The 15,434-nt window shown below is 34.4% G+C and overlaps 1 protein-coding gene across 1 annotated transcript; it reads right to left on the reverse strand.

Annotated features, from left to right (window-relative positions):
- Nucleotides 1-3,383: 3,383 nt before the first annotated feature.
- On the reverse strand, nucleotides 3,384-8,603 carry LOC140165947 (uncharacterized). Its single transcript, XM_072189290.1, has 4 exons — nucleotides 8,485-8,603; nucleotides 7,658-7,845; nucleotides 5,690-5,904; nucleotides 3,384-4,062 (listed from the first exon to the last, which is right to left on the reverse strand). The coding sequence occupies exons 2-4, from the start codon at nucleotides 7,822-7,824 to the stop codon at nucleotides 3,881-3,883; spliced, it is 564 nt and encodes a 187-aa protein (XP_072045391.1). The 5' UTR covers nucleotides 7,825-7,845; nucleotides 8,485-8,603; the 3' UTR covers nucleotides 3,384-3,880.
- Between the last annotated feature and the right edge of the window lie 6,831 nt (nucleotides 8,604-15,434).

Raw genomic sequence — 15,434 nt, forward strand, 5'->3', positions numbered from 1 at the left:
TGTAACACGGATTTTAAATTTTGTAACACGGAGAAATACGGTGGCTTTAGGCATAGGCTTCAACATAAAAAGTTCAAGTTTGAGATATTTTCCCGGGGATATTTTCTCAAAATATCAAGAACTATATTTTATTAAACCATTGCTGTGACGTCAGTATAAACTGTAGATTATTTTCTACTGATCATCAGTTTTCTGCACGAATCTACAGTTAAGTGTGGATTCAGTCGTACAAAGAAGTGTGGATTCGTACAAAGAAGTTTGGATTCGTACAAAACATGTAATCTAGGCTGTTTCTAAATTAAATGATAGGAAAAAGAACATTATCATGGACAAATAAAAAAATGAACGACATTCGAAAATTATAAAACCATTTTACACAGTAAAGATTTGAATACAATAGCTATTTTACTTGTACAAAGCGCTGAGCTTACATTTTTCCAAAATTATAATAATACAGAGCTTTTATAATTGAATTCAAAATTGTATTTGTATGTAAAATAACGCAAATTTTGCATTTTCAGTGCGACTCAAATATTTTCATTTGTAAATGATACCAAAATGACGCCGAAATGCCAAATATCGAAGTCCGATTCTCAAAAATACAGGGCTGTTCAACCCCTGTAGGTAGGTATTGAAATACATAGAAATACAGACATTGAAGTCCCCTTGATAAATTTGTGACTATTTTTGCATTTTTTCAAAAAATAATAACACACTGGTAACAAAAGTTATGTAGGCCTATATTATAGGGGCAACGAATCCAGTTTATACTACACCGGAATTTCAGTGACTCAAGACAAGCGATATGTTATTTATGATAAGAAAAGAGGTACCACTAGAATGTAGGCCTACCTCATTGAACTACTTGTCTTGAATCACTGAAATTTCAGTGAAGTATGGATTCCTTGCCCCTATAATATACATAACTTTTTTTTTTATCAGTGTGAAGTTATTTGAGAAAAATGTTAAATTAATCACAACATTTATCAGGGGGTGTAGTACCACCTTAAAGCATTACATTTCTTTCTCCATAGGGCAACTTTTGGGGTTGATAGGCCTACACTCTCCCTGTGTGATACCGTTATCCCGTGATGCTGATGAGTGACCGCTGTGAAAATTTGGATTTTTAGGCGTTTTTGTCCATTTTCTCCTGGTCATATTTCCCACCTCTTGAGATAAAATTTGTCAATTTGTCCTCGAAATGGTATTTTTAGTGATTTTGTTGCTGACTGGGGACAGTTGCTTATTAGTAGGCCTACACACCCCAGCAAACACAAAAATGTTTTTAAAACATCATAAATAAAACATGTTATAAACGTTTTTGGTCAAAATGTTTTAATAACATTAGATGTCGGGTTATATAAAGGTCATGAAAACATTTTTAAAACGTTTTATATAAAAAAAAATTCTAAATGTTATTGCAAAATTTTTGCAAATATTTTGTCAACACTCAATAGCATTATGTTATAAATGTTATTAAAACGTTTTATACCCTTTATATAACCTGACATTTAAACGTTCGTTTATTTATTTATTTATTTATTTATTTATTTATTTATTTATTTATTTATTTATTTATTTATTTATTTATTTATTTATTTATTTATTTATTTATTTATTTATTTATTTATTTATTTATTTATTTATTTATTTATTTATTTATTTATTTATTTATTTATTTATTTATTTATTTATTTATTTATTTATTTATTTATTTATTTATTTATTTATTTATTTATTTATTTATTTATTTATTTCGGCCGAAGCCAAGCAGAGCCAAGCTCACATGTGGCCAAAGAGGGGATTGAACCAGGGCCCCAGTGGTGAGAAGCGAGTGAGAAGACCACTACTGTAGGCCTGTACGGGGGCCAGCCAAGACAGGTGGAAAAGGGTGACGCGGGAAATGCTCATAAAAGTGCGTAAAAATCCCGGCAACAAGTATTGCCCACCCCCACCAAGCCACCATCGATACAAGTTACTAAATGTATTCCCCAAACATAAAAGTACAGCTAAATAAATATTCAGACAAACGTATGTGTTATTGTACACTTTAATATCTTATTCTTAATTAATAACATTTGAGGTATGCGAACGACATGGAGATTTCATTTTAATTCTTGATTCCCAACCCAGGGGGGGGTACTCAAGTTTGGTTTTGGTAGGGACGTGCCGCTAAGATTTTGGAAGTGGACCCATAAATATACCAATTTTTCAAGAAATTTGGACCCATTGATATTGATATACCAAAAGTCGAAATTTTCGACCGAATTTGACCAAAATTGTCTTAGTTTTTACAAATTTTCCCAAAATTTTGGGAACATTTTGAAACTTTTGGCTAGATTAAGGAAAAATTGGGCTGTTTTCCGAAAAAATTGAGCAAATTTTGAAAAAAGGACCCATTCATATACCAAAATAGGCTTTGAAAAGGGGGTCATTGATATACCAGAAGGCTGAAAATGCTACCCATGTTTGCGGCACGTCCCCGTATGGTCATTTGTACTGAGTACCCCCAGGATTCCCAATCTTCATTAACGATAAGTCACTCGGTATTCGTAATTTCCTGATAATTAAGTGTTTACGGCAGTACTTAATTGTAAACATGAGTTCAGTTTAATCCATTTTAAAGTATTTAAGCTTTAATTTTTCTTTCAAAAGATATTTATGAATTATGAAAACTGTTTAAATATAATTATGTGCAATAACACGTTTAAGAAAAGATATAGTATTCAGCAAGGTCCTTTTGCGGTGTCCGACTGCTCTTCCTTATTATCGCGTAAAATGATTTAGGTCGCGAGTTACTACGCAGGTTGATCGGCCAATGATCGGCAGAACCCCACTTCCGTGTTAACGCCGTAAACAGTGCTAAATCGGTAGACCGCTGAAGAACTTTGACAAAAACTGTACTGATCAAGACTACAATAGTAGGGCCTATATGCTTCCACCATTATAGGGGATGTGTGTGTTGGGGTGGGGGGGGGGGTGTTTGTGTGAGGGTGTAGGGTGGTCGAGTTTTGGGTGGGGGAGTGTGTGGGGTGGGGTTGGGTTGTGTGGGTGAGTACGTGGGATGCGTTTGTTTGTGGGCGTGTTTGGATGTAGGTGGGCGGTTGTATAGGGGTGTGGGCTGCGCGTGTATATCTGGTGCTGAAAAAGAAAACTTAGGGACCGTTCACCGCTTGTTAGGGGGCCTGATGCAAAAAATGTCATCCCGGGCGGCCCCCTTTTCAGATCTCAAAAATTTCAGCCCCCCCCCCCACCATTTTGACATGAAAATTATGGGTCAACCCCATAGAAAAGCATATAAACTCAATTTTCCTGGGAAAATTTGTGGTCACTTTTTCAGCCCCCCCCAGGAGAGTCAAAACTTTTAAGGCCCACCCCCCCCATTTTGCATCAGACCCCCCCTAACAAGTGTTTGTGAACAGTCCCTTATACTTTAATCTACAATTTTGATCTACAATTTAATTCTTTTAAGTAGGAGAGAGCAGGAAAGTATTATATTTTGAATAATTGTGCATGTCACGGTAACGCCTTCAAAATTGGTATAACGGTTAAGTAAACTTTGGAGATACCATGTCCCGGTTTTAATCCCCGTAATGAATAAATTGAGAGAGATGGTTTTAGATTTAGATTTTGACCCCTATATAATATATTTGACCCTATCTTAACCTGGAGGTTAGGCAAAACAGATTGGTTCCCATCCTGCAAATTTTAATGTGATCTTATATATCCAACAGTCAACACTGTGAGCTAAGTGCCAATGTACGGAAATTTAGAATAATTTGGAATAATGTATACACGATCTGTGCCATTTCCTACTCTACCGTTTTATCTATAATATAAAAGTTATTAATATTTCTTATTAAAATTTATCCATCATCTTTTATTCGTCATCATCTGGATTCTTGCGTCCTTTTGGACCTTGGGGGCGGGGGTTGTTGTTACCCTCTCCCAACCGCGCCGTCATATCGTTAAACATCTCCATCGGCATCACCATAAACTCATCCATTTCTTCCATCTCCATAGGTGCCATCGCAACTTCATCCGCGGTTAGCATATCGTCACCTGCATTTAGATAATGAAAGACGTGAGTTACAATAATGTTCAGGTAATGCCATTAGGGACGCACCATTAGATATCAAGGGGGGCTGGGTAGTTGGGGTCGGGACAATTTTTTTTTAGCACCTCGGTGAAGCAAATTTTTTTGCAATATAAAAGCTATATGAGGTTAATTTTTCTTCACTAACTGTGACAATTTTTTTTTCACCCTTGATATCAAATCTTTTTTTTTTCTGGTCCGAGGTGGAGCTAATTTTTTTTTTAGTCTGAGGTGGAGCAAATTTTTTTTGTTGCTCAGATGGGGCGACAAAATTTTTTTCCAAAAACTACCCAGCCCCCCCTTGGTATCTAATGGTGCGTCCCTTAATATTGCTTAGGGACCGGTCATTATTAATGCCGGAGGGGGGATATTTAACCCCCTATTGCGATGAATAGATTTTACATATCCCCTGCATTTAATCGGGGGAGGGGGGGGGGGGCTCTTCTCTAGTCCCACTGGCTACGCTACAGCTTGGTATAGTGAATTAAATTTCACATCCGAGATTGTGGCTAAGTCTAGACGAAGCTGGGATTCGAACCCGAGACCTTTTAGTCCCGAAATGTTTGTACACCCAGACCACGAGGGATAAACTGTTTTAGTCTTTGATGCTTCTGGCATTTTTTCGATGGGGTGGTGGAGAAGCAGGCCTATATTGCAAATAATTTGAACCCAGGATGATTTGTTCCTAGTTTGATTTATAAATCACCAACAACAGCAAAATTACAACGGCAATATAAATCGAATTGGAGAAAATGTATAATTAATTAATTAATTAACTGACCCCTCCTGACGAAGAGAGGGTGAAAGCGAGGAGAGGGGAGAGGATAGGAGAGAAGAGGAGAGGGAAGGGGAGAGGACACCACGTACTATGAACAAGGCATACTGCAGTTACTGTCCGTTTTCCTATACACATTACACAATACACAGTGCTCTTACCATTGACGCGTAACCTCTACAAATAGCGTATGTTAGAAGTATGGGTAATTGCCTAGTTAACGTCGCTGTGTGAAAAATAACCGGCCAATATTAAAAATACTCTTCTAAAATTCTAGAAAATATAGTTTTGTAACATGTCCTAAATTTTTAGCTAATTTAGATGTTTGGAAATATTCGCACTTTGGTGTTTTAGTGTATGTTATAGGTAATAGTACATTGCCTAGTTAACGTCGCTGTGTGAAAAATAACCGGCCAATATTAAAAGTACTCTTCTGAAATTCTAGAAAATATAGTTTTGTAACATGTCCTAAATTTTTAGCTAATTTAGGTGTTTGGAAATATTCGCACTTTGGTGTTTTAGGAAGGATATGTAAACGACAGATAACACCAAAAAATATGAAGAAATTATTTCCAAACCGTGTTACTGCCCACACCCAACTGAAACTATAATACCAGCTCATTGCTCATTGTACAGGTAAAACAGACACATGTGTGTGTGTGGATTTAACCAGAGAAGATCTGATGTAACATAGTTGAGCTGTTTTCAATGAGTGTTATCTTGGTTTAATAGCTTTTAATGGGGTTTAAGTCCTGCAAAGGTCGTGGTGAATTCTACTGTAGACATGACTGCATCATGGAGACATAATTAAAACTTACCATTGGTATCGTACAGGTTAAGTGCCTCAGTGAATTGTCTCGCCGGACCAGGTGTCTTCCACCTTTGGTTATGCCATTCATCTGCATCGACGAACCCATCACAGTTCGTGTCCAGCAAGCCAAGGATATCTGGCAGAGTAGCGTTGTTTTGTAGCCATTCTGCGAACTCGATATCTTGTTCATTGACGCCGCTTACTCCGTGTGTTAACTCACTCCTGTATTGGAGAAGCGGAAAGGGGGCATCATTAATATAGGGAAAATTATAGGGATTTATTTTATCATGTTTATGTAGGCCTACACACTTTTTTTGCCCGATTGCGCCAAATGATCAACTAAAGCTAACTAATTGACCTCGCTACCGAACTTGAGGCGAACCAAACAATAGTCGCTATCGGAGAGTGGGGAGCGGCGAAGCCGCGATTCACGAAGGTTACCCAGATACCCTCCACTCCCGGTGAAAGCCATGAAAACTTTTAGCTTCATACAAAAAAAAAAGTAAAAAAAAAAAAAAAAACAAAATAAAAAAAGAAGCGCAGTGATTTATAGCGCGCCACGCCTAGACGTTGATCCACAAGCCTCAGCACACATGCAGGTTGTGGCTGACCACTACGGCCCACAACTCAGGGACTTTGAGCTTCAAAAGCGCACACCCTAGACATTCCACTTAATGACCATCGCAACCAGGATCAGCACCCCGAGTTTCTTACGGTTTATATTAACGAGACAACTAGCTGGTTCTAACACTAAATATTTGTGCGCAATGGCATAAAGAAGTCTGTGCAACACTGGGTATTTTTTCGTGAGAAATCCTTATACACACGAGTCTATTGTGAAAAATCTCTTGGGTGTTTGTCAAATTTATAACTACAAATGGATCATTTATTTATCTGGTTACTACCACTATGGAAAAGTTAAAAAATGTATCATAATGGTACAATTTGCTACTATAGATTTGGGTCGATTTTTACACCCATTGGCCGCGGCACACCTTTACCCCGTTTTGGGGGTTAAAGGGCATTTCGTGATCCACAGCCTCATCCCCCACTTTTCCCAAAAAAGTTGAGATTTTTACACCACTGGATACCTCTGGCTACATAATGTTTATTGTTTATGTACCAAATATTTCTTGCAGATTAATTCGTTTAGCAAAAATATCGCCAAATTTGAATTTCGTTCTGGTGCACCAGAACGAAATTACAACACATTGTCTATGGAGCAGTGTAATACACATAGGCCTAATCATACATAACTCGCAAACGCAAAATCGGAATCAACTGAAATTTTGGAAATAAGCTTTTTCGTGGATATCTACTGAAAAATGTCATAAAAAGAGGATGCTAGGATCACGAAATCCTCCTTTAAATGTTAAAGCCAAACTAAAAAAAACTATATATTTAATTTAATAAGTTATCATTCAGAACACCCCTCCCCAAAAGGGAGCGGACTTTACGTACATGTAAGAAATATAAATAGGGGCCTATAAAAACTACTGGGAAGCGTGGGACTGTTTGTACTTTAATATGTTCATATGCATGTAAACAACCAATAACAATTAAATTATTAACCCTTAGGCTATTGGCAGCCATTTATTTTGTGTGTGTATAGGGAATTGTGCAACCACCACTCCTGTATAAATGTAATTATGATCAACAACAACAACAAATGTAGGGACCCTGCCCTGGGAACCCAACCAAAGTATCTCACAAATGTACGATCTTAGATTTTTTTTTTTTTTTGCAAATCTGAAGAAATTATACATAATGTTGTTGTTGCTGTATGAAATGGGAGAATATGTTAGGTCAAAAACAACAACAAAAGATTTTTTATGACATTAAGATAATAAAGATTTGATCAAATAATTGAAATTTTGTGTTTTACTAAAACTTTTTTGGAGCGATTGCCGAATTGGGTGCAACTCTACTAGTCAATCCAAATTGCACAGACATAAATCATGGTACGTGTACTCACTGGACAGAGAAAGCCGGCCCTGAAACGTCCCGGCGCCGGCCGAGCCATGAAGGAAGGTGAACACAGACTCTGACTGGGTTCCGGATTGGGCGCCGGCCCCAAGCAAGGGCCTGTTCCATGCTCAAAGCAACCACAAGGCAAATAAGGAACACGTGTGCACTTCGCATCTTTTCTAATCGATGATGAACCTGTCGAAAAGCAATAGGTAAACTATACATAAACAGTGTGGTTAACACTTAGCCTATAATAATAATAATAATAATAATAATAATAATAATAATAATAATAATAATAATAATAATAATAATAATAATAATAATAATAATAATAATAATAATAATAATAATAATAATAATAATAATAATAATAATAATAATAATTATAACAATAAAAATATTAATAATAATCCAAGTAAAGACTAAAACAGCAAGTGGTACAGTGATCAACCATTATGGAGCTTGATTTGATTAAACCAAATTTTAAGCTCGGCTGATACTACATGATGTTGTCTTACAGTAGGCCTACTGTTTCATATTAAAGGCTCATAAGACCTCACTCATCAGAAACTCAATACAGAATGGCAATTATACACACTGGAATGATGGACTCGGTTCTAATTCCTCGCGCCCAGGATGTCATAAACTTAATTTAGTTTAGCGAGTGTTATTTTCAGAGGAATTAAACAAAAACATTTTTTAAATACAACGACAAAAGAATTTTGAGTTACCTTGGACATAAGATCGCTACTAAAAAATAACGAAGTTTCTGACAAAATATGACATTCTATACTTGGCTCACATAACCCAACACTAAAGATTACACCTTACCTGGTTATTTCAAGAAGAAATGAAAATGACTTGTGAATAACGCTTTCTTCGTTTAGATCCCGCAAACTGGTGATGGAACTTACTCTCATCAACTTATTTATACTTTCAGCATGATCCATGATTCATGTAGGCCTACCAATGTTAGCAAAAGTAGAATATCGGTTTTCATTGGCTCAAAAGTTAGAAGCAGTCACCGAGTGGTGTACATAATGAGGTAATGAACACACGATGTGATTGGATGCCATGGAAATCACTACTCTCACGTAATCTTCTAAATAAGCATTATTCAACCAGGAAAATGTTTTATTTTTATCAACGATTTGTGCCAAAATTATTTTAGGCCTTTGGTAATAACATGATTAGGCCTAAGCTTATGATATTTTGATCATGTTGATTTGCATACTTTTTCGTGTTGATATTTTTCGCGAGGACATTTAGCATATTATAACGTTTCTGTATTGTTTTCCTAAGCATTTGTTTTGTTTAAAAGGTACGTGTGCCAAAAATCTCTTGTCCCCTCCTTTAGACCTGCCATCAATTGCTTGCCCCTCCCCCTATTTGCCGTGGCAGTTAAAAATTGCACACTCCTTATTTAGTTAAGTTATTAGTTGATTGATTGATTGATTGATTGATTGATTGATTGATTGATTAATTGATTGATTGACGAATAATAAGTCTTTCGTTGGCTACTACACGGGGATTTCAATCGGACACCCACCCACCCAAAAAAAACCTAAAAACAAAGCAAAACACAACAAAACACAAAATTGTTACATACTTTTATGAAAATAATTATACCTAGGCAATCATAAAAGGTATTTTGTAGGCTCAACTCTCTGTCAGCAAATTCTGCGACAGAGGGCCTATTATTATTGAAAAATTTCAACCCGGATCTTCCATTGACATTGAATATCCATTGTATTTTATCGTAATTAAATCGTACGTAAATCATGTTTGTATTTTGTAGCCAAATTCGGCTAAAATCATGCAAGTAAATGCAGTGACAAACTTTATTGACAAAATTGCAGTATAGCGACGTAAGACACGTAAGACTTTTGGTCCATTGCCAACTTCGGGCCATCAATATGTGCGATTTGAGGCATATTTTAAGGTAAATCCTTTTAAAAATCGTTTAAAACCCGCAATTCGCATTTTGGTTTTCAGCATTTCAGGCCACATAATGTTTTTTAAGCCTATAAATGAAGAGCTTTGTTTCAAAACCCCTTACATCCACTTGAGCAATTTTAAGAAAACATCACAAAATCATCAAGAAAATCACTGATATAAGGGGTTTACAACAAAAGCAGTTTTGGCGGGATGCTAATCCTACCAAGGCATCCCGTCAAAAACTGCTTTTGTTGTAGACCCCCTTATATTAGTGATTTTGTTGATGATTTTGTGATGTTTTGTCAAAATTGCTCAAGTGGATGTAAGGGGTTTTGAAACAAAGCTCTTCATTAATGTAGACACAACCCGGGGACTCAGCAGCATCACTTTTTTTTACTTAAATCAGACAATGCTAAATATAGTGGTCTTTTTCACTTGGTCCACTCTGTTTTGAGCTGATTTAGCTCATGCTTCAGTGATGTAAAAATTCCCCCATCATGTCTACATGCAGTAAACGCCACGCAAGATAATGAATAATTTACAATTTTCAATTATTTTATCTTCTTTATTTGATAGGCCTATGCTAAGTATAATAATAGTGATCATGCTCACGTTCATGTTAAAAAAGAATATATCATTTGATAACAATTATTTTGACAGTTGAAATGAGACAATATCTTCAAATACACCGGCTAAAGATTGGCAATAAGAATTGTCAATGTCTGATACTTCAGCACGTTTTTTCCACGGCCCACCTCGTCATAATATTGAATAGGCCTAAATACGCATTACACTGATGTCGTTTTAGTCATTATTAAGCATTTACAGTATTAATCAGCCTAAAGGTATAGTTTTCATTGTTTATTTGCTACTTAACTAAAATGACAAAAATTTCGTAGGTTGAACCGGATTTATTTTTCATTAAAATATCTAAAGACGTTTTTAACTTAAGAATTCAAAAACTAAATTATTTCCCAATTATATGCATTGTCGTTATTATAGTCATTAAAATTACCCAAAATGACAACTAAATAGGCTGAACCGAATTGGGTTTTTTTAAATTAAAATCTCTACTAAAGATTTCTTTAAGGGATCTAAAATGAGCGTTTATTGCGTTTCGACAGTATTTTTTGGGACATGAGAGCACCTCGGACCTATCGAATTGCATTCTGAATACGAAGCATGTCTTACTGATATCAAATAATTTTCATATTTTGAAAATCACAATATAATACAAATTTTATGACAAATTATAAAAATTTGATATTTTTTCAAATTTTGATATATAACAGTCCTCGAAGTAAATTATATAAATCTAATGATATATTCTTAAAGTGTATGTAGCAGGAGGAAAAGCCGACGGTCAATTGAAAATTTTGACCTTTCGTATTAAAGATATGGATTTTTTCCCAAAAGACCTAATTTTTTTTGGTGTTTTGGGAAAAAATCCATATCTTCAATACGAAAGGTCAAAATTTTCAATTGATCGTCGGCTTTTCATCCCACCTTACACTTTAAGTATAAATCATCAGATTTACAAAGTTTACTTCAAGTACTGTTAAATATCAAAAATATCAATTTTTAATGATTTGCCATCAAATGTGTATTAAATTGCGAATTTCAAAAAATCAAAATTATTTGATATCAGAATGATATTCTTCGTATTCAGAATGCAATTCGATATGTCTGATGTGCTCTAATGTCCCAAAATAAATACTGTCCAAACGTTCATACCCCAGCCCTTAAGAATTCGAAAAACTAAATTCTTTGCCGATTATATGCATTGTCGTTGATGTAACCATTAATCATAACTGCCATTTTGTTGAATCAAATCCTTCTAGATCCTTCTTTCATAATTAAGATGTTTACGTACTTGATCTTGAAAGTAAGAATAGTTAAGGGTATACGAGGTATTGTTGGTCGAAGCAGGCACAAAAAAAAATCGATTTTCATTATCTGAATCAATATATTATTGAAAAATAACACTTAGGAGTTTTGCAAAAGTTCATTCTACAAATCATACACTTTGAAAACTTGCTTAATTTATTGTTGTTGATGAGTTATGTACGTTTTACAAAAGTGTTGTTGTTTCAGCCCTCTTTACAACGTAACTCAAGAACCACAGGACCTACAAAAGTATATCTGTGATATTTGAATTCTTCTACACGCTCGCTATGAATTGAGCAATGCAATTTTTGCTCAACCTCACTACCATTCGCAAGATGCTGTGAACTACTTTTTTCTGCTGCTTCGACCAACAATACATCGTATAACCTTAATGTTATTCATTATTAACTCGTATTAGATAGCAATTGTGGATACTACACTGTAAAATCAATGTCTTGCAGAAAGACACATCCTGTGATGCTAGTTTTGAGACACATGTCTATTATGACACGATTCACTATCACTATAACAATTTCATAATATTCATATTACATCCTTGATCTTCGAATTTTTATAGAACATTAATGACAAATCTCATCCGTCACATCCTTAAGCTTTATATTTTTATATGAAACGATTCACTTTAAGAAATTCCTAATATTCACATTACGTCCTTGATCTTGGGGTTTTATAGGACTTCAATGACAAATCTCATCCGTCACATCCTTGATCTTCAACTTTTTATATGAAACGATTCACTTTAAGAAATTCCTAATATTCCCATTACATCCTTGATCTTAGAGTTTTTAAAGAACATCAATGACACATCTCATCCGCCACATCCTTGATCTTCATCTTTTTATATGAAATGATTCACTTTAAGAAATTCATAATATTCTCATATTACATCCTTGATCTTCGAGTTCTTATAGAACATCAATGACAAATCTCGCCTGCCGCATCCTTTATCTTCATCTTTTTTTATATGAAACGATTCACTTTTAACAATTTCCCAATATTCATATTACATCCTTGATCTTCGAGTTTTTATATACAGAACACCAATGAAAAATCTCGTCCACCACAATCTTCATCTTTTTATATGAAACGGTTCACTGTAACAAACTGTTAATATTCACATTACATCCTTGATCTTCCAGTTTTTATAGAACATCAATGACAAATCTCATCCGCCACATCCTTAATCTTCTTCCTTTTATATTAAACGGTTCACTTTAGCAATTTCCTAACGTTCACATTACATCCTTGATCTTCGAGTTTTTATAGATCATCAATGACAAATCTCATCCGCCAAATACTTGATCTTCAACATTTTATATGAATCAATTCACTTTAACATTTTCCTAATATTTACATTACATCCTTGATCTTCGAGTTTTTATAGAACATCAATGACAAATCTCATCAGACACATCCTTGATCTTCGAGGTTTTTTTTATAATACATCAATGACAAATCTCATCCGCCAAATACTTGATCTTCAACATTTTATATGAAACAATTCACTTTAACATTTTCCTAATATTTACATTACATCCTTGATCTTCGAGTTTTTATAGAACATCAATGACAAATCTCATCCGCCACATCTTTGATCTTCATCTTTTTGTATATTACGATTAACTTTAATAATTTCCTAATATTCACATTGCATCCTTGTTCTTCGAGTTTTTATAGAACATCAATAACAAATCTCGTCTGCCACATCCTTGATCTTCATCTTTTCATATGAAACGATTAACTTTAACAATTTCCTAATATTCACATTACATGTACATCCTTGATCTTCGAGTTTTTATAGGACATCAATGACAAATCTCATCCGTTACATCCTTGATCTTCATATTTTTATATGAAACTGTTGCCTTTAAGAATTTCCTTATATTCACATTACATCCTTGATCTTCGAGTTTTTATAGAACATCAATGACAAATCTCGTCTGCCACATCCTTGATCTTCATCTTTTCATATGAAACGATTAACTTTAACAATATCCTAATATTCACATTACATGTACATCCTTGATCTTCGAATTTTTATAGGACATCAATGACAAATCTCATCCGTCACATCTTTGATCAAACAAGTAACTTTAACAATTTCGTAATATTCACATTACATCCTTGATCTTCGAGTTTTTATAGGACATCAATGACAAATCTCATCCGTTACATCCTTGATCTTCATCTTTTTATATGAAACTATTGCCTTTAAGAATTTCCTAATATTCACATTACATCCTTGATCTTCGAGGTTTTTATAGAAGATCAATGACAAATCTCATCCGCCACATCCTTGATCTTCTTCCTTTTATATGAAACGGTTCACTTTAACACTTTCACAATATTCATATTACATCCTTTATCTTCGGGTTTTTATAGAACATCAATGACAAATCTCGTCTGCCACATCCTTGATCTTCATCTTTTCATATGAAACGAATAACTTTAACAATTTCCTAATATTCACATTACATGTACATCCTTGATCTTCGAGTTTTTATAGGACATCAATGACAAATCTCATCCGTCACATCCTTGATCAAACAATTAACTTTAACAATTTCGTAATATTCACATTACATCCTTGATCTTCGAGTTTTTATAGGACATCAATGACAAATCTCATCCGTTACATCCTTGATCTTGATCTTTTTATATGAAACTATTGCCTTTAACAATTTCCTAATATTCACATTACATCTTTCACCTTCGAGCTTTCATACAAATCTCATCCGCCACATCCTTGATCTTCATCATTTTATATCAAAGGATTGCCTTTAAGAATTTCCTAATATTCACATTACATCCTTGATCTTCGAGTTTTTATAGAACATCAATGACAAATCTTTAACAATTTCCTAATGATGATAGCAAAATTCATACATCCTTGATCTTCATCATTTTATATGAAAGTATTGCCTTTAAGAATTTCCTAATATTCACATTACATCCTTGATCTTCGAGTTTTTATAGAACATCAATGACAAATCTTATCCGCCACATCCTTGATCTTCTTCCTTTTATATGATAGGGTTCACTTTAACAATTTCCTAATATTCATATTACATCCTTTATCTTCGGGTTTTTATAGAACATCAATAACAAACCTCATCCGTCACATCCTTGATCTTCATCTTTTTATATGAAACGATTCACTTTAACAATTTCTTAATATTATTCACATTTACATCCTTGATCTTCGAGGTTTAATAGAACATCAATGACAAATCTCATCCGCCACATCCTTGATCTTCATCTTTTTATATGAAACGATTCACTTTAACAATTTCCTAATATTCACATTACATCTTTCACCTTCGAGCTTTCATACAAATCTCATCCGCCACATCCTTGATCTTCATCATTTTATATCAAAGGATTAACTTTAACAATTTCCTAATGATGATAGCAAAATTCATACATCCTTGATCTTCATCATTTTATATGAAAGTATTGCCTTTAAGAATTTCCTAATATTCACATTACATCCTTGATCTTCGAGTTTTTATAGAACATCAATGACAAATCTAATCCGCCAAATCCTTGATCTTCATATTTTTATATGAAACGATTCAACTTCTCAATTTCCTAATATTCACATTACATCCTTGATCTTCGAGTTTATATAGAACATCAGTGACAAATCTCATCCGCCACATCCTTGATCTTCTTCCTCTTATATGAAACGGTTCACTTTAACAATTTCACAATATTCATATTACATCCTTGATCTTCGGGTTTTTATAGAACATCAATGACATACCTCATCCGCCAGTCCCGCCACATCCTTGATCTTCATCTTTTGTAAGAAACGATTCACTTTAACAATATCCTAACGTTCACATTACATCCTTGATCTTCGAGTTTTGATAGGAAATCAATGACAAATCTTATCCGCCACATCCTTTATCTTCGTCTTTTTATATGAAACG

This window comes from Amphiura filiformis, chromosome 12 (assembly GCF_039555335.1).
Source record: "Amphiura filiformis chromosome 12, Afil_fr2py, whole genome shotgun sequence".
In the NCBI taxonomy this organism is placed as follows: Eukaryota; Metazoa; Echinodermata; class Ophiuroidea; order Amphilepidida; family Amphiuridae; genus Amphiura; species Amphiura filiformis.

Excerpts from the sequence above, each read along its gene's own strand:
- LOC140165947 (XM_072189290.1), bottom strand. The coding sequence starts at position 7,824 with ATGCGAAGTGCACACGTGTTCCTTATTTGCCTTGTGGTTGCTTTGAGC. Across the intron at positions 5,905-7,657 it reads GGGCCGGCTTTCTCTGTCCA|GAGTGAGTTAACACACGGAG; the intron begins GTGAGTACACGT and ends TCTCCAATACAG. Across the intron at positions 4,063-5,689 it reads TAACCTGTACGATACCAATG|GTGACGATATGCTAACCGCG; the intron begins GTAAGTTTTAAT and ends ATCTAAATGCAG.